At 45.6% G+C, this 19,521-nt stretch overlaps 4 protein-coding genes across 4 annotated transcripts; 2 read left to right on the top strand and 2 right to left on the bottom strand.

Annotated features, from left to right (window-relative positions):
- Positions 1-220: 220 nt before the first annotated feature.
- Positions 221-3,422, top strand: LOC127783141 (probable glucan endo-1,3-beta-glucosidase A6; the record flags this gene model as incomplete). The annotated part of the gene is made up of 2 exons (XM_052310385.1): positions 221-1,562; positions 3,137-3,422. Coding segments are annotated over 2 exons (1,380 nt in total), but the record flags the coding sequence as incomplete, so codon positions are not given.
- A 1,938-nt stretch (positions 3,423-5,360) lies between these two features.
- LOC127781063 (uncharacterized) lies at positions 5,361-10,164 on the top strand. The gene is made up of 5 exons (XM_052307966.1): positions 5,361-5,493; positions 5,638-5,859; positions 5,930-6,079; positions 6,780-7,709; positions 8,133-10,164. Exons 1-5 carry the CDS (start codon positions 5,451-5,453, stop codon positions 9,989-9,991), a joined length of 3,204 nt encoding a protein of 1,067 aa, XP_052163926.1. The 5' UTR covers positions 5,361-5,450; the 3' UTR covers positions 9,992-10,164.
- Positions 10,165-10,330: 166 nt separating this feature from the next.
- Positions 10,331-14,728, bottom strand: LOC127781064 (70 kDa peptidyl-prolyl isomerase). The gene is made up of 13 exons (XM_052307967.1): positions 14,391-14,728; positions 13,530-13,616; positions 12,625-12,885; positions 12,478-12,552; positions 12,311-12,391; positions 12,028-12,222; positions 11,823-11,912; positions 11,536-11,711; positions 11,320-11,442; positions 11,061-11,207; positions 10,852-10,979; positions 10,642-10,759; positions 10,331-10,544 (listed from the first exon to the last, which is right to left on the bottom strand). The coding sequence occupies exons 1-13, from the start codon at positions 14,593-14,595 to the stop codon at positions 10,488-10,490; spliced, it is 1,743 nt and encodes a 580-aa protein (XP_052163927.1). The 5' UTR covers positions 14,596-14,728; the 3' UTR covers positions 10,331-10,487.
- A 1,196-nt stretch (positions 14,729-15,924) lies between these two features.
- On the bottom strand, positions 15,925-19,251 carry LOC127781337 (pentatricopeptide repeat-containing protein At5g18390, mitochondrial). The gene is made up of 2 exons (XM_052308280.1): positions 17,735-19,251; positions 15,925-16,470 (listed from the first exon to the last, which is right to left on the bottom strand). Exon 1 carries the CDS (start codon positions 19,234-19,236, stop codon positions 17,812-17,814), a length of 1,425 nt encoding a protein of 474 aa, XP_052164240.1. The 5' UTR covers positions 19,237-19,251; the 3' UTR covers positions 15,925-16,470; positions 17,735-17,811.
- Between the last annotated feature and the right edge of the window lie 270 nt (positions 19,252-19,521).

The raw sequence follows: 19,521 nt of genomic DNA, 5'->3' as shown, positions 1-19,521 counted from the left end.
GATCAACAACCTACCAATAAAATCATAACAACTTAACAAAACACGGAAAAGAAAAGAAAAAAAATAATTTTTTTAAAAAAAGCAGAGATGTCTTCTTCCTCCCTCGCCGCCGCCGCCGCCGCCTTCCTCCTCGCCGTCGCCATGTCGTGCCATTGCCATGGTGATGATCACCTCACCTCGCGCCTCGACGATTTCATGGCGTTGAGCTAATGCCTAATGGCTTCTGTTGCTTTGCATTGCAGTGGCGCGCGGGTGGGGCGGACTCGGCGTCAACTACGGCACGGTCGCCGACGACCTCCCCACGGCGGCGCGCTCCGTCGAGCTCCTCCGCGCGGCGGGCGCGGGGGCGGTGAGGATCTACGACGCGAACGCGGACATCCTGCGCGCGCTCGCCGGGACGGGCGTGCCGGTGTCCGTCACGGTGCCGAACGACGCCATCCCGTCGCTCGCCGCGGCGGCGTCGCCCGCCGCCGCGGACGAGTGGGTGGCGCGCAACCTCGCGCCGCACATCCCGGCGGCGCGGGTGGTGTGCCTGCTCGTCGGGAACGAGGTGCTCTCCGACCGCGCCACCGCGGGGACCGCGTGGCCCAGCCTCGTGCCGGCGATGGCCAACCTCCGCCGCGCGCTCTCCGCGCGCGGTCTCGGCCGTGTCAAGGTCGGGACGACGCTCGCCATGGACGCGCTCGGTGCCTCCTACCCGCCGTCCGCCGGCGCGTTCCGCGACGACATCGCCGGCGCCGTCGTGCGGCCGCTGCTCGAGTTCCTGAACGCCACGGGCTCGTACTACTTCGTCGACGCCTACCCGTACTTCGCCTGGGCGGCGAACCACCGCTCCATCTCGCTGGACTACGCCCTGTTCCAGGGCGAGGCGAGCACCCACTACGTCGACCCGGGCACGGGCCTCACATACACCAACCTGTTCGACCAAATGCTCGACGCGGTCGTCGCCGCCATGGCGAGGCTCGGGTACGGGAACGTGAAGCTGGCGGTCTCGGAGACCGGGTGGCCGACCGCCGGCGACGCGGACGAGCTCGGCGCGAACGTCCACAACGCCGCCACCTACAACCGCAACCTCGCCGCGCGGATGGCCAAGAACCCCGGCACGCCGGCGCGGCCGGGAGCCGAGATACCGGTGTTCCTCTTCTCCCTCTACAACGAGAACCGCAAGCCGGGGCCGGGCACCGAGCGGCACTGGGGTCTCTACTACCCGAACGCGACGTGGGTCTACGAGGTGGACCTCGCCGGGCGGCGGCCGGCGGCGTCGTACCCGCCGCTGGCGCCCACGCCGCCGGCGCCGGTCCAGGACGGGACGCCCGTGTGGTGCGTTCTTGCCGGCGGCGGCGAGGCGGCGAACGAGACGGCGGTGACGGCCGCCGTGGAGTACGCGTGCCGGCAGCGGAGCGGGACGTGCGCCGCCATCGAGGCCGGCGGCGAGTGCAACCAGCCGGACACGCTCGCCGCGCACGCGAGCTACGCGTTCAATGCGTATTGGCAGCTGTTCAGGAAAGCTGGTGGCACCTGCTACTTCAACGGCCTTGCAGAGAAGACCACCAAAGATCCAAGTAAGTTACTGCTCCCTCTTCGTGTTATAAATCGTTTTGAATTTTTTTAGCTAAACTTTTTTGAAGTTAGATTTGTATAAAAAAATATAGCAGCATTTCAAACATAAAGCAAATATATTATCATTATATATTCAATGTTACATTTAATGATGCTAATTCGGTGTTTTAAATGTTGTTAAAATTTTCTATAAAATTCCTCAAACATAAAGAAGTTTGACTATGAAAAAAGTCAAAGTTATTAATTATCCATTTGTGTTATTCAAAACAAGCAAACTAATCTATAGAAATTGGTGATTGCTATATTGATATTGGTTGCTGTTTAAGCTAATCTTCAAGTTGGTGATTTGCTAGTTAGATTGGCATTACTGTTTTAGATTTGTGCTCATTATGGTTAGTCGATGAAGTAGGTTAAATTCGGTGTTTATTAGTGAGGAGAAGGTTTTAATGTGTTAATGCCTTCTGCAAAACGTAAGGACCAATTGCAGTATCATAAAATAAAAATTATGGATCTTGAGGCTAAGAAACAAATATAGTTGAGCCTCCGGGGCCCATCACTCTTCACTGGGATGTTGGAAGCTGGGATGAGCACAGCTGCATCAATCTAACAGAATCATATAATTAGTGGCTGTTGCTTTCAACTAATATATAGATAGCTACATGTTTATTATCATGTACTGTATATTAATGCCGTGCCATCCACTGCTTCATTCATAAATTCTTGTTGGAATGTGGCCAACTTGCAACCTGCAAATGTATGCTTGTATTTTTAATTTTGCAAAGGGCATGCCCAAAAACTAACTATGATGGATTTCCAATTGATCGAAACGGCCAACAGTCTATCAATTGATTTTAGCATTTTAGTTTAGTTTTAGTGTGATCCAATTTGCCTTGCACATTATTCTTGAAACCCTGCCTATTCCTAATTTCCTGTCAGTGGAAAGTATCTGCTGCAAAGCTCTGCTAATTAATGATTTCAACGTCTTTCCGCCTTCAATGAGATCAATCTAATTGCTGGCGCTCATGCATTAGTGCATTAGCTTGTTAGATAAAAGTGAAAAAAAACGCGAACGTTAGGAAAGGACCTAATATCAAATAATTAGAAGGAGTGATATCGTTTAGACCACCATCTTATTAAGCTAGCTGGAAAACTCCTGGACTTTTCTCTTGTTAGATAAAGTGTCTACCCAACAACTTACAATTTATATGCATGTCAGCCTTTGCACTCAGAAGTAAACATGCAAAACCATTTGTTAACCTGCAATGTGATCGCGCAGTTCCTAGCTTGGTGGAATTCAGAGTTTCAGCTCTAAACTGTGCTCAGAAGCAAAATGTATAGAAATTTTATCTTCAGTCTTTCACTCGTATGCTCTTATGTCATTGTCAACTATGGTACGACTAGATCTGCTATTTCCATGAACAATTTTTTTGTCCTCTAGAGAAAAGGGAAAAAAGACCGGCAAGATATTTTTTTTAGATAATAGAATATAATATCCCGGCAAGATATTTATCTTCCGTTTACATCCTTACTGGTTAATGATTGGTTGCTAATGTAGTAACAAGGGTGTGTTTTGCAGGCCATGGATCTTGCAAGTTCATTAGTTCTTTGGATTAGTTATATGCAAAAGAAGATTGACAGAGCACGATGACTGGATTAGGAGGAATGAAGGTCATTGCCTATATGACCTCAGATTAATTGTTCTACATGCCTCTGAAGCAAGCAAAGAATCACCTGTGATTGATCAGCTTCAAATTGATCCAGTTTTTAACCAAGTTTTTTTATAACTTTTTTTAACCAAGTTAAATTTTGTTTCCTCATCTTTCTCCTCAAAAGGTAAAAGAAAATGTTAGTTCAAAACCCAAAATGAGTAGCTTTAATTATACGTCATTCACTTGGATTCAAGTTCTGCTTGTTTGGTAGATACCAGGATTACCCTTAGACATTGTTCGGTTAATCCCCAAGAGAAAAAGATTAGTGTGACTGATGGAAATTAATGTGGAATTATTCCTCTCTAAATTTTGCTCAATCCTCTTATTGATGGGATTAAACAATTCTCCTCAATCCTCTTATAATAAGAAAAGAGGAGTAAGGTTGTGCTAGTTTGTGCCTGTTGGGAGCCTATCCCTCCGGCACGAAAAACAAAATAGCTTATTATCGCATAATTAATTAAATATTAGCTAAAACTAACTTAAAAAATGGATTAATATAATTATTTAAGCAATTTTCCTATAATTTATTTTTGTAAAAAACATACCGTTTAGTAGTTTGAAAAGTGTGCTAGTAGAAAACGATGTAGATTAGTTGAGAACAACCCAAAAGAACACAGCTTAAGTCTGCTTTGCTTAGCAAAGTAACCGGACAATAACCGTATGTAAGGGAAACCTAGTTGATACGCAACTTTGACACAACCAAAATAACATAAACAAAACTACAAAAGCGTAGCATCAAAAACGAAATTGTGGGTGACCGTTCGTTGGTTGGAAGAGTAGGCAAATCAATCAAACAATTTTTTTGTACTTAACAAACATGGCCAAACAATCTCTGAAGAAACTTTGTCGTGAGCTGTTGCAACGTGACAAGACTCAAGCTGTCCTTGCCGGCTCCAATGGCTGTCCCCATGTTTCCTCCCCAATCACATGGAGAGTGATCTGATGCACGCTTTGTAGGGCCCCGATCCGACGGCCCTCGATCGTTGGCTGTTTGATATCCAACGGCCCGGATGGCGAGCAGGGTTCGCAAATGCGACGATAACCGCTCAATTATTGCACTTGCAAATTTAGAAACCACTCGAACCGGTCAAATTTAAACTAAAAGGTTGACAAATTTTATCCGAAGTTAACCCTTTTTGGTCATTAATGGTTGCGAAAGAGTAATGTCATAATGCACCTTTTAAAGAATCTTTATTAAACTCTTGGTAAAAAAATAATTTAACCATTGAATTCAATTAATGGTTGGTTGAAAATCAAGATTCAGTTATAATATACCACATCAGATTTTCAAATTTTTGTATGCGTATGATTTCCAAATACAAAGAATGTGAGACGCACTTGATAGTGAAAGTGAGGTGGCAAACGTGTGACTATAGGGAAGCTTCTAGCTGGAGCAATTTCTCCTAGAATTAGAAGCTCCTTTAAACAGCCCAATTTTTAGTCCAAATTCTAAGAAATTATAATCGTAGAATCCATAAAATAAACTATAAGTCATAAGCCAGAAAACCCAGCTTTTTCAGATTCTCAGAAGCTGGTTATCAACCAATTACTTCTCAGAATTTTAAACTCCCCAAACAGGCCCATAAATTCTTCTAATTATTTGGTTGCCCTATTTTGTTTTTAGATACGAAGAATGCAAAATCACGAGACAAAACACAAAGCAGGACACAGTCACACAGGCTACCTAACCAAATCGGCCGGAGCAAAGGATCCTCCCTTCTCTCTCTCTCTCTCTCTCTCTCTCTCTCTTTTGGCTGCCTGTCACGTGGGCCCCACCGTCACCGGTGAAAGAATCTTGACGGGTTGGTTACTTGGTTGGTTGGTTTGTTACCGCCTTTTTGACGCCCGCATCTCCGTCCATCGATCGATCAACCAACCAACCGACGGCCCAGATCTCACCCCACGCAGACCGCAGCATCACGAAAACGACCAAAAGCGAGGTGGTGGTGGGGCCGTGGGGGCCTTATCCCCCCCTCCTCGGTAACTTTCCCGCTGACAAGTGGGGCCCACTTATGGTGGGCCCCGTGGGCCCCACGTGTCACTTTCTCCGGCACGGGGGTGGATGGAGTTAACGCAGTGCCGGGGCTCCTCTCGTGTCGTCTTCACCAAAGCGAACTCCTCACTCTCTCCTCGCTCTCGCCATTGCCGACCACTGAGAAAAGCTTCGAGCTCTCGCCGCCCATGGAGAGCGGCGCCCACAAGAGCAGAGGCGCCGCCGCCGCCGGTGAGCATCCCGTGCTGTCCGCATTGTGAAGTTTTGGTTCAATCTCTCTCTCTCTCTCTCTCTCTCTCTCTCTCTCTCTGTGTGGATGTGTCTGTTTGTCTCTAATGGCGTGGTGGTTGTGTGTTTGGTTTGTGCGCGCTGCAGGAGGAGGAGGAGGAGGGGAGGGGGCGAGCGGAGGAGGAGGAGGAGGGAACCACATGGTGTGCCACCTGTGCGGGTACCAGTACCCGAACGCGCACCCCAGCGCGAAGCAGCGGCGTGCGCACCGCAAGAACTGCGGCAACCCGTCGTCGCCGTCCCCCACCGCCGCCGCTGCCCACGCCGCCGTGGAGGAGGGCGACGGGAAGAGGCTGCTGCTGCTGCGAGGTACAAAGCAAGAACTGCTGCCGCCGCCGCCGTCGTTCGCGGGTGATTGATGCGGTTTTGCGTTTTCCAGATGACGGTGAAGAGGCGGCGGCGGGAGGAGGAGGAGGAGGAGGAGGAGATGTGGGAGATGGCGCGAGCGCGGTGGCGGCGGATTCCGGTGGCGTCTTGCCCGGATCTGCGCGGGAGGTTGGGAATGTAGCGGATGACGATGGCAATGCAGGTTCTTTCTGGATATTTTGCTCCCCCCCCCCCCCCCTGAATATTCTTGTTTTTTCTCCTTTGTTTTTGTTGGTTTCTGAAAAGGAAAATTTTGGTAGAGATTCGATTTGTGAAGGGTTTGTTGTTTGATTCCCAATTATGTTTTTATTGACAACAACTTCCATCAATCAGTGAAATTGTACTGTTGTTGCTGAGGCTGGAATTGAGGTCTGTGGTGAAATTTTTTATTACCATATGCAAATGTTCAGAGCATGTGGGGTGTTCTTGTCATCTTCAGGGTTAGGCTAATGTTCTGTTGGATTAGTGATGATTTGGCATGGCTTAGTGTTTTTTTATATATTTAACTCCCGAACTGTGCATTGATCTTGGCGGAATAGTACTTCATTAATCAGTTTAATCAGTGAGGCTGGTTCAGCTTGTTTCTTGTTGCTTAGTGTAGTTCTGTATACTTTAGTAGTACTAGTCGTAGGATTTTCACCATCTTGCAAAATTGTCCCCATTCCGTGCTGGTAGCTTAACTTCACTCGCATAAAGTCCTGCATCAATGTAAACATTCATTGTGCTACATACGTACTCCCCTACGCATTCTTGAATGCGTTTTGCTTTCGCAAGTGCGTATAACTTCTTTGTATACATTGGGCACTATAGTACAACTCTCACGGCATATACATGTGCTCATTGGGTTGGTTGTCTTCTTTCAGAGCGTTCTTCTTCTCCTCCTCATGTTAGTGAGGTTCAAGTCGGCCTCAGTAAATGCACGGAAGATTGTGTCGTCAGTGGTGACCACATCCCTCCTTCTGGAAACGACTCTAAGGCCAGTGGAACTGAGAATGATGAGATTCAGAGTGGAGTCGTTACGCGGTTAACCGAAAATGTACCACATCTTGAAGATGGGCATCACTCTGAGTCAGCTGTTAGTTCTGATCAGTGTATGGGTAGCACTTCTTGTCTGGTGCCTGAGCATGGAGATGGTGCAAGATTGAGCTCAGAGTTCTCTGCAGATGAAATCAATAAGTCAAGTGTGATGTCTCTAGAAACAGTTACTGGATTAAGTAAAGATGGTATTGGAAACAATGAGGATGATTTCTCCGGTGTGGAGAGACCAAAGGCAGTGGAGGAAGATCGATCAGTCAATGATTCTAATGTGGTTTCCAAAGAGCAAATCCCCTGCGAAGAAACTGTGTCATCCATGGAGCAAAGTGAAGTTATGTTTACTATTGGAAACAATAAGGATGATTTGTCCTGTGTGGAGAGACCAAAGGCAGTGGAGGAAGATCGATTAGTCAATGATTCTAATGTGGTTTCCAAAGAGCAAATCCCCTGCAAAGAAACTGTGTCATCCATGGAGCAAAGTGAAGTTATGTTTACTAACTCAGTGGACCATGTTTCTAGTTCAACCAAGGAACCTGTCAATTTACTTGAGGATAAGATGTCTTGTATTGAGAAGCATGTATGCCTAGACGAAACTAGTAGTAATGATTTATTCCAACTTGCTAGTGGTGGTAGCCATTCAGAGGCATCAGGCATTGACAAACCCCGGCATCAAGCTGATTGTGCCTCTCTGACGCCAGATCAGTTGGTAATCCCCAAGGAGATGGATATTGCTGAAGGACTTCATTGTACTGATGCAGGTGAGGATTTGAGTTTTGACTGCTGTCCTTTTGTTCTATGTTTGCGGAGATTCTTTTATTTAGTTGATTTAGTCTATTTTGGCTATCAGACAGTCTTTATGTTACTCGTTATGCTCATAGCAGTAACAGTTGTGAAAATGCTTAGCCTAAATACACCAACATGGCCAATGTCACACTCTTATTATCCAGATTACCAAAATCATTTCTTGAATTTTATGGCATGCCAGCTCATGGTGCCTTGGTATATATAGGCAATCATGGTGCCCCCTTTCTTATGTAAAAGTTGTCTATGTTAGGTAGAATTAACAACTTCTTCTGCCTTAAATTTGAGATCTCTGGGAACATGTCCATCTGTACCTCGCAGTTATTGTATGTCCCATATGTTCCTTGTTTACGTCCTGAAATTTCATGATCATTTTTCAGATGTGGGCATCAAAACTTTGTCAAGTGCAGTTGGACATGCTGATGAAAATATTACTGCTGTTAACCTTTCAAAGAATGTTTGTTCACCTCATTTGACAGTGGGCGATGACATACAGGATAGTATCAGGCAAACAATTGATATCACTCCCATGCCACCTCAAGTTGATCTAGCAGAGGTTAGCACATCCTCTACTTCTCATGAGATCGATAAAGTAAGTAGTAAGGATGGTATTGATGAAAGAAATCCAAATGTAAACCTTACTTCCGATGAGGTAAATGAGGTGCATGGCATAGATGTTGAGGAAATTCCACATGTTGAAGATATTGCTGCATATAATGATTATCAAGAGCCTAATACAGTGCGTGGTACTCGTGATTTTGAAGAAGATACGCAGAATGAAGAAATTATTGCAGAAGCTAGTTCTCACAATATCACTGCTGTACAGAGCACATGTAATGTTGAAGAAAAGGAACAGATTGAAGAATTCGATAGCAATTCTTCCTGTAACAAGATCCATGAGATAAGCAGCAGGGGCGTTGAAGAAACAAAACTGACTGATGTTAATGTGGACACTGCAGATGAGATAAATGTGGCAAGCAGCCTAGAAAATGTTGAAGAAAAGCAGAGCAATAGAGAAACCATTGCAGACCCTTCAGTTGAGATTGAAGTGGCAAACTTGCCAAGTAGCCTTGAATTAAGCAAGCTTGATGTAGAAACTAGCACATACCATACTGCTTATGAGGCCAATGCAGTGAATGCCATGGAAAATGTTGAAGAAATGAAGCAGAAGGAAGAAATCGCTGTAGCGCCCACTTCTCATATCAACACGATATCGAGCGCCACTAATGATGACCAGAAGCAGAGTGAAGAACTCTCTGTTGGCCCTAGTTCCGATGATATTACTGTGCCGCATGGCGAATTCAGTGTTAAGGAGAAGACTGAGGAGACTATGTCAGACCCTACATCCAACAAAACTGATATGGTAAGCACTAGTGGCGGCGTTGAAGAACAGAACCACGGTGATGAAGTAACTTCAGGCACGAATACTCATGAGGAAAGTGTAATATTAGTACACACCACCGATAATGTCGAAAAGAAGATGAACAAAGATCTTACTTCAGAACCTGCAGACAATGTTGAAGAGGAAGTGCAGAGTGAAGATATCGCAACAGACCTTACTTCTCATGAGAGCAGCACGCTACATATCACAGACGGTGCTGAAAGCAAGAAACAGGATGCGAAGGTCGCTGCAGATCCCGCTGCTGGCAAAATTGATGTGCCACGGAGCGCAGATGATGCTGAAGAACAGAAGCATGAGGCGACCGTCAGCACGGATGATGATCTCAAAGGAGATGATCCGAGCGAAAGCAACACGCCGCAGATCATAAACGGTGCTGGAGACAAGGAACAGGACGCAGAAACCGCTGCAGATCCTCCTCCTGGCAAAACCGACGCGCCACCCAGCACAGATGACGCTGAAGAAACGAAGCCGAAGGAGGAGGAGGAGACGGTCGGCACGGTGGTCGACGATCCTAAGGAGGAGGACAAGGAGGAGATCGCCGACAAGGAAGTGATCGTGAATTCAGACAAGAACCACGTCTCACTGAAGTCCCTCCTCTCCGAGAAGGCCGCGGAAACCAAGGAGTCGAAGAAGCCGAGCACCAAGGATCGCGTGCTGTCGTTCCGGCGGCGGGTGTCGAGAGACGGCGGCTCTCCCGCGAAGCCAGGCTCTCCCAAAGCGGCGGTTTCAGGGCAGCAGCAGGATTGGAACTCTCCGGCGAGGTTACCGGTGGAGAAGAAGCCTAAGGGGAAGAAGCAACAGTGGGTGCCCTTCATTTGCTGCCCCTCCATGAGTTGATCGATCGATGATGTTATATATGAATTAAATCTTTAGTGTGCCACATTCTTGTTTCGTTTTTTTTTTTTACCCATTTTGCTCGTGGACTAAGAAGAATTGCATTTTGTTTATGCACGCTACATGCTATTCTACCTCTGCATTTCATGCAAGTATTAAAGCAGTGTCAGTTTATACGTAGCTGTCTTTGGTGATCTAATGTTGCGCAACTGCATTGATATCTCGCATTAGACATCTGCACTTCTAGTTCACATCTCAGCTAATGCTCTCTTGATCTTTCGTGGCAAACTGGACCCGACATGGCGTATGGTTGTAACATTCATCCAGAAAGACACTAGAAACTTGACGAGATTGGTTCAAATATGGATTGCAATTTGAAAATCTCAACAAGAATCATCATCGCCCGACAACTTGGGAAGTAACGTTTCTCATCAGTGCACCACTAGAACAAAGATTAGCCAGCACACAAAATCTAAGATATGTCGTGAGTGTCCTGTCCTTAGGCAGCAGTAACAGGTTCCGATCCTTGCTTCGATTCAGCTCCAGATCCAGCTTTCTGCGAATCAGAAGAAAACCGAATTAGAACAGACTTGAGGGTTGTGAAAAGTATAGAGCTTCAGAGTTTCGCAATTAAGATGGGACGAGCTGCTTACGCCGTCTTCGGCTGGCTGCTTGGTCATCTTGGCGAACATATTGCTGTAGAATTTGGCATCCTTCTTGTTGTACTCCTTGACCTTTTCCTTGAGGTTCTTGTATGTCAACTTCACATCCCTGAAGATAAGCAGTGACAAGATCAGTTTCAAAATGGAGTGACTACTAAAACTAGTATGCCTCCCTTGGGGAGACGCATATACAAAACTTGCCTGTTATCAGGATCAATTTCAAGTGCCTTCTTAATATCCACCTCTGCTAACTCTAGGTCAGCAAGTTGCATGTAAGCTTGGGCCCTCCTGTATAAAGCCTTGACATTTTGGCTGTCAAGTTCCAGAACCTGGCAACAAACACCAGAATGTTACCTTGGTTTACCAAAACACATAACAAATGGGTCTTTTGCAGGAAGAACTGAATATACCTTGGTGCAAAGCTTCTCAGCTTGCTTGTAATCTTTCAGCTTCAGCTTGCAGGCAGCATTGTTCAAGTTGCAGGTAACCTTCAGTTGCTTGGATTGTTTCTTCTCATCTTCGCTAAATGAGCTGTCATACTCAATGAATTTTGCAGCCTGGAATAAAATAGATAGATCATCAGTCAGTAAGGGATTATGAAAACAAAGAAAATCTTGACAAAAGATTTAGTTATTTGAACAAGTGTTCAACAAAAGAAGCATGCCATACCTTCTCATAACGCTTTGAAGCCCTGACATATTTGCCCAGCTTGAACAATGCATTCCCCTCTTCTTTCTTTGCCCCAGCAGTCTCAATCTTCTCGGTATTGTTCAAGTCCCATGATTCTTTATCCTGTGTACCATGAATAATAATTGGTTTTCCTGTGCACTCATCATAGCAACTAAAAGAAATGCAAACAAATATATAGCATAAAGAGAAGCACACCTTCACAAATGATACAAGCTCGACCTCATAAATCACAGTGCTGTTTGGTGGAACTACAGCGAGATCCTGCTTTGACTCAGTAGAACCAAATGCGTATTCAGGAGGAATTGTTACAAGAGCAACCTCGCCATTCTTCATGTTTAGCACAGCACGGTCAATACCATCAATGACCTCCTCTGGAAGGAAAGTAAATCAAAAGGGAACAAGTTGTTACTACTTATCAGAGTAAACATTATTTGTTTGAACTTAAAAGTGTATGGCCAGCATAGAGGAAGTTGACAAAGCACCTTCATCAGTCTTGAATTCAAATGGCTCTGGTTCATCATGCCCCTTCTTTGTAAATATTGTACCATCCTGAAGTTTTCCAGTTATTTTGACTGTCAACAGTAAATGCAACTTTGTCATTACAGGTAGTAATCAGATACTGTTGACCTCTATCTGACATATAGGAAAGAAAATAGTAAGATCAGTAAGCATCACGCTTTGGCATACCTTTAACAACTGCACCTTCATTGGGCCGCTCATACCCTGTACCCTCCGTCAGAACTTTCTTCAAGATTTTCTTATCATCACCTATTTCTGTGACTGTTTTCCATGAAACCAACTCAAGATTAACAAGAAGAGTGGCATTTGGTGGCACAGCACCTTCCTCACCAGCTGCTGGTCTACCATTCTCACCAAATCCATCTGCCATTACAAAGTTTTAAATCTTTTCAATCAACTCGAAGGAAGAGATGGAAAACCATGGAAAAGGTGTGAAACCAAAGAAGCTTACATTGTGGCTTAACTGTAAGGAGCACTTTCTCTGCTTTTTTCATGGTTTTGACAGCTTTCGCCAGCGCAGGGCAGAAGAAACCTGGAACCAAACTTTATTTCGTTAGCAAGCAGCTGATTGCTCAATAATGAACAGGAAATGTTGACAAGGAGATTATGGGTAATCACCATCTTTAACAGTAAATTCAGCGCCCTCAGACTTTGATATAACAGTGCCATCCTCAAGCCGAGCCTCATATTTCACTACAGCAATGCAAAGGGTCAGCTACAGGGCAATATATAAGATAGCAATATGTTTCAATTAGCAAATATTACCAAATACTTCATCAAGATCTTTTGGGTTCTCCCATTTTTCTCCCTCCTTCAGTATCTTCTTGAATATACCACCATCTTGGCAAATGTCCTTGACACTTGTCCAAGAAAGCAACTCAACATCAAACTGCAGTGTGGCACTGGCTGGAATAGTTGGAGGTGAACCAGATTCACCATAGGCCAAATCAGGAGGAATGGTGAAAACAGAATTTTCGCCTTTCTTCATGGTCTTGATACCTAGATCCCAACCTTTTATCACTTGACCTGGATACAAGTTCAAGAAATAGCTGGTGAGCATTTAACAGAAAAATAGATTTTGCAATCCCATCACAAGCACATAGCAGAGAAAAAAAAAACTTGTGAAATGGTATGTGGGTCTATACTGAGAATAAAACAATATTGGTCTCTGAATTAATTTAGAGCAATTTTTTAAACAGAAACAGTCCATTCAACCTCTAGTAAGGTCAACAAGTTAAACACCACTGCTGCTACATTCTCTACCTAATGAAAAAGCTGATCCCCAAAATTGTAATAGCACCAGCAATTGACAGACTAAAGTGATCAGTGCAGTGTTACAGTTGAGCATCACTGGGTGATATCAGCCACAGGGCCATTAAACATGCTCCGGGACTGGAAACAATCACGGTTTTACTTCCCAGTGAAAAACGAACTAGGTATTAAGAGCCCTTATCTCAGAGGTATCTGTAATACAGTCATTTTTATTTGAGAAGAATAACATATCAAAAGACTAGACATCAAAACTAGAAGCATGTAAACAGAAATATGAATAGATGACTGAAAACACGCCCAAAAATTTGCACGAAATGGTGATTGGCACAAGTTGCGATCACATTGGCTATGAGATGTGCATCAAAAAGTAAGAAGGCAGAATGGAGAAGGAATTGTACCTTGTCCCAACTTAAACTTGAAGGGTGTCCCACGGTCACGGCTTGAATCAAACTTCTTTCCATCAAGCAGTGTGCCAGTGTAGTGTACTGAAACATAGAAGAAAGGTTCAGTCCGATTCAGTTACACAAATTATAAGATAAACACTAATGACAGGATAAATCTGATCTATAAATCAATCCGCTATCATCATGGAACAATAAAGTTGTTAAACAGTAAATAATACAGGCATTTAGTTTTTCCCTAAAAAAAACCATACATCAGCAACAACATTAACATTGTAGGTATGCCACAACCATCCCTCCTTCAGAAACCATCTCCCCGAAACTGTAAGGTCACACAACCGTACAAGCAATTGCAACAGAATTTATACTCTCTCTGCCAACATAAACTCACAATAATGTCGCGGTGTAAGTGTAACTAGCAAAAGCAAAATGCGTAATCAGATTAAACAGTAAACTAGATTAATGTTCCAATCTAGCTCGAAATGAACATGAGATCGATCAGACAAGTGGTGAAGATGGCACCAAATTTCACCTAAATATAAACTCGCACTGTTGCAAAGCTAGCAAAACCAAAACACATGATCAGATTATAAACACTAAGCAGATGTCCCAATCTAACTCGAAATCGACATCATCATAAGACCAAGCAATGAAGATAACACCAAATTCCACCTAAATTTAGCACTAATTCCGCATCCAAATATCCCATAAACCCCAACGCATGGCACGCCAAAGTCCAAAACTAACTCTGCATCCCACAACGAACACATCTAAAGTTCTAAACCCCAACACGCAAGGCACTGGTTGGATCAACTCCACGATTTGAGGAGGAGGAGGAGGCGAGGAACCACGCAATACCTTCGACCTCGTCGCCGACCTCGGGGGTCTCCCACCCCTCGCCCTCCTTGAGCAGCTTCTTCCTGAGACCCTGCTTCCCGATCTCCTTCTCCTCTCCGACCTTCAGCGGCGGCCCGTCGGCGCCGCCGAAGTCACCCATCCCGTCCTCCCCCATCATCAAGTCGTCGTCGGCGCCGGGCGGCGGCATCTCGAAGTCGTCGTCCATGGCGCGGGGCAAGGAGAGGCGAGATCTGCGGCTAGGGTTTCGAGGCCGAGGCGAGGTCACCACTAGGGTTTGGACTTTGGAAGGTTCGAGAGGAGCACGAGGCGATGATGATGAGGAGGAGGAGGGTTTAAATGGATGTGAGAGAATCAGGTGGTGGGCTTCTAGAGTGTTCCGAGGAGGAAAATAAAAACGGAAAGCGAACGGCCCGGATGGATGATGGATGGATGGATGCTTCTGGATCTGACTCAAGTAATCAAGCAAAGCATCAATTAATAAATTGTTTCCGATTAATCACTTCTTTAAATATCGCATCAAATATTTTTGATTAACTGAGCAGCCGCTGAAAATATGGGCTGAAATGTGTTGGTTAGGGTCGGAAAATCCTCAGCGTCGGGCGCCTGATGCACGCAAAAAAAAAAAAAAAAATTGGGTGCCCCCACGCCGTGGCTCCCGCGCTGCCCCCACCACGCGCGTCCCGTTGCAACAACCGTCCGGATACAACGAAAATGCCCTATTAAAAGGATATGTTTTATATTTTTTTCACCAATAGTGTTTCAGCTAGTGTACTCATGATGTTTCACTGTGTATGAATCATGTAATGGATTTTGATATTATTTAATATTTTCATCTTGATGGACACGTTGGTTGTTGATGTACACGGAATTTAAGTGTTGGAATGGCTTCAAATCGTATGTTTTCACTTTTTTTAAGAATTGAAACATTCTTTCGCTATTTGCTAAAACATTGTTTTTATATAAGGTGAAACAACATTTCATACGTTGTAGCAAAATGTTTCATGAGGTGATTTGGTTGTGTTTCAACTTTTTAAAAGACTGAAATATTTTTTTTTGACCTGGGAGACTGAAACATTTTTGATCTATTTAGTGAAACATATTCGATCTACTTGGTGAAACAGCGCCCTATTTTTGAAAAAAAAAATCAGGTGCCCGGTTTGTAGGTGCCTCGGTTAAGGTCATACTAAACTTTGCAAGAGTTTCGATAAGGAACAGTTTCGAAAGGAGTAAATGTGAAGTATTTTTTGCAAGAATTTTTGTAAGGAACAGTTCCAAAGGAGTCAATGTAATGTTGCCTTATGATAAGCATTAAGGCATTGAGATTGCAGCTAAGATTAGAATATGATGAAACACAGTGTAAGAGGTATAGTGGTAACTCCAAAGTTGAGCTGATTAGTATACATGCAAAATCAGTTTCTCTAACATTTGGTAGTAAGAAACAGTAGGGTACCTTTAAGACCTGATTACCAAGCATAAAGAATAACTGAAAGTAAAAAAGAAAAGAGAAAAAGAAAAAGGGAACAAAACAAGATCGTCAGCATCACTCTTCACTGCATCATTTACATCTTGGGTTCTGATTGCACCTTCTTCAACATCCAGACATCCAGTATCCACATTCCAGTACTGCCTAGTGCCTACTTTAGCCCACTCTCTACTTCCCAGTTTTGAAGGCATGCCTAAATCTGCTATTTAGTGCAACCAATGATAATCACAGTTCACAAGGATTATGCTTCGCTGTTTACATCAACAATTCCTCATAGTCCACACTCACCTCACTTCCTTACAAGATTGTGAAAATTACATTAATGCACAAGACAACAGCAACCAAATGAAAATTTTGGTACAATAAGGAATTCACCCTTTTCTATGACTTGCTGCCAGTCTGATCGATTCATTTACAGTGTTATCCTATTGGATGCAGGATCAATTCCATAGAAGCATCACAATTCTCGTGATTATGTTTAGCTCTAGAACATCCAAATGTAAGAATATTCTAAACGGCACGAGCAAAGTGCAACATTCAAACATCCCCATCGATTGCAGATAATTATGGAGTCCTCATCAAGCCCAACCTGAGATCCTGCCAACAACATAATAGAAAGTTTAGCAGCATTTAGGAGCTATGCACAATATTGTACAAAGAACACAACATCTGTAATGATTTCAAAAGAAAACACCATTTCATGGACTATGTTGATTTATAGTGGGCAATTTCATTCTCAGTTCCAACAAAGAGTGCTGATGATGCAGTGCAAGAGATGCATGAACCAATTACGGCATGAGACCTTCTACAATATCATGTATTCAGCAATAAGGGAAATTAAAGCAACCAAGAATTCTAAATATGGAGCTTATTTTTAGTAGAGGCATTGCAACTCAACAGTGAAATACAACACCATATCCTTCTCAAGTCTGTCTACCTTAAATACTATATAGTACATTGAATCTTAATTAGATATAAAAATGCATCTGGATTAAACTGGGTTCTCTAATAATAATACAAGGTGACCTGTTCCCAGGTTCTCTAATAATTTTCGACAAGTCCAGAACTGGTGTTAACTTGAATAGGAAAAGCACTAGTTCCACACTTCCACTGCGCTGCTGAACATCCTAAGGACATGAAAATTTTAAATCCCACTGTGGGCATGACCACAAACCTTAGATTATTCATTCTGTTTGCCTTCACTACACGACTTTAACAGATTAGCTGAAGCCAAGTGTGGCCTTAGTACAAAATATTGCAAACACATCACAGGCATATTAGGCATGATCCAACGGCATAGGATTCACTTATGGCAACACGCAGAATTTAAAGAATTTCTAAATATGGAGCTTATTTTTAGTGGTGGCATTGCAACTCATCACTGAAGTATATTACCATTCTTATCTAGTCTGTCTACCTTAAATACTATGCAAAACGTAGGAGTACATTGCATCTCAATTAGTATAAAAAAATGCATCTGGGGTTTTGACAACATTAAGCTAGGTTCTCTAATATAATATGTGGTGACTTGTTCCCAGTTTCAAGACACATGAATTTTCAAGAAGCCAAGAACTGGTGTTTAAGTAAATAGCAAAAGAACTTGTTCCAGTATGCTGCTGAACATCCTCAGGTGTCAGGACATAAGAAATTTAAAATCTATTGTGCATGCAACCACAAATCTGTCATCCTGTTTGCCTTCACTACACAATTTCTAACAGATTAGTGAGGTTAACCGCGGCCTTACTACAAAATATAGCAAACACATCAGCACATCACAGGCATATTAGACATGCTCCAACAGCATTTCTTATGGCAAGACATACAATCAAAAGAAGAGGAAATAACAATATTCCAATCATACCTGGAAATCCAGGAGCACTGCCATGCCATTTGCAAGGCCCAATGGAAAAAGAGAACTGGATACAGTTCGTAATCCATTCAATTCCCATTCATCGACATCTCAAGCTGCTCCATCCTCTGAGCTAGATCATGCTTCCCACAATGCCGCAACCCGTCAACTACAGAATTAAAGGTCGGAGCACGAGGAGCGAATCCAGCTTCACTCATCTCAACAAGGTAGTTTGCAGCCTCCACGAACCGACCGCCTCTCACACACATTTTAACAAGCATCACATACACAGGACGATTTGGCGGGTGCCCCTTCGACTTCATATCACCGAAAAATGCGAAAGCATCGGCGAATCGCCCCGCCTTACAGAGCGCCTTGATAATCGCTGCATACAGGCTGGGGAATGGCCGGTGGCCATCCTCAAGAGCTGCATAGAACAACCGAAATGCCTCATCAATTCGGCCAGCCTTGGCCACAGCTGGTATCATCACCTTGTAGGTGGAGATGTCCGGGCACAGGCCGCGGCTGGATGCATCGGCGAGAAGCGCCACGGCGAATTCCACATCTCCAGAGCTGCAAAGCGCCTCGGCGAGCGAGTTGAATGTGGCCACATCGGGGAGGACGCCCTCCTTGGTCATCCGGAGCGCGAAGGCCTTGGCCTCCTCGAGGCGACCGGCGCGGACGAGGCCGTCGACGAGGAGATCCCTCCCGCGCACCGGCGGGTGGAACCCGCGCTCCGCCATGTCGTCGAGGAACGCCTGCGCCTCCCGGAGCTTCCCCGCGGCGCACCAGGCGTCGACGAGGGTGCTGAAGGTGGCGCGGTCGGGGGCCACGCCCTTGCGCGCCATGCGGCGGAGCAGCTTGTACGCGCCGGCGAAGCTGCCGTTGGCGCAGAGCGCGTCGAGGAGGGCGTTGTAGACCTGGGTGGTCTGCGGGCAGCCGAATCGCGGGAGGCGGTTGAACACCTCGACGGCCTGGTCGGTGAGGCGGGATTGGCCGTAGGAGGAGATGACGGCGGAGAAGGTGGAGGGGGAGAGCGGGAGGCCGAGGGCGCGCATGTCGGCGGCGAGGGACCAGAGATGGGTGAAGAGGCGGGCGCGGGCGAGCGGGAGGAGCAGCGCGTCGAAGTGGTCGGCGGAGGCGGCGAAGGAGGGCTTGGCGCGGAGCCAGGCGAGGAAGCGCGCGGCGTGGAGCGGCTCCGCGGGGGCGGCGGCGCGGATGACGCGGAGCGCGAGGTCCGACGGGAACGGGGACGGGAGGCGGAGGCGGTTGAGGGTGCGCTCCAGGTAGAAGTCGCGGCGCACGACGGTGGAGAGGTGGTGCACCGCCGCGAAGTAGGCGTCCTTGGAGGTCGGGTGCTGCGGCTGCGCGGCATCGGGCAGCGTGGCCAGGCCGCGTACGCCGACGCCGGCGCCGAGGCCAAGTCCGACGCGGCGCAGCAACGCGGCGGCGGCGGCGGGCGGCGGCATGGATCGAAGTGGGCGGCGGCGGTGTAAGGTTAGGATTGGGCCCATTAGCTGAGAAGCTTAAATGGGCTAGTAGGCTTATATGGGCTTCGAACAGTTTGGTTGATGGGCCGTATAAGTCTATCGGCCTGTCTAACAGATTAACAGCTGGACGATCTGGCCTTATTGTTGTGGAATAAGTTCACTTTGAGACCTTCAAAAGTCATCGAAATCTAATCCCTTACCCTAAACCACAAAACCGGATATCTCGAACTCCAAACTCTTAAAAACCGGTGTAATTTGACTCCCTCGACGGTTTTGGAGGAGGGGTTCGCTGACATGGCGCATATGTGG

Source organism: Oryza glaberrima, chromosome 8 (assembly GCF_000147395.1).
Source record: "Oryza glaberrima chromosome 8, OglaRS2, whole genome shotgun sequence".
NCBI classification, from domain to species: domain Eukaryota; kingdom Viridiplantae; phylum Streptophyta; class Magnoliopsida; order Poales; family Poaceae; genus Oryza; species Oryza glaberrima.
The sequence above is the reverse complement of the archived record's forward strand: the minus strand, read 5'-3'. Positions and strand labels throughout refer to the sequence as shown.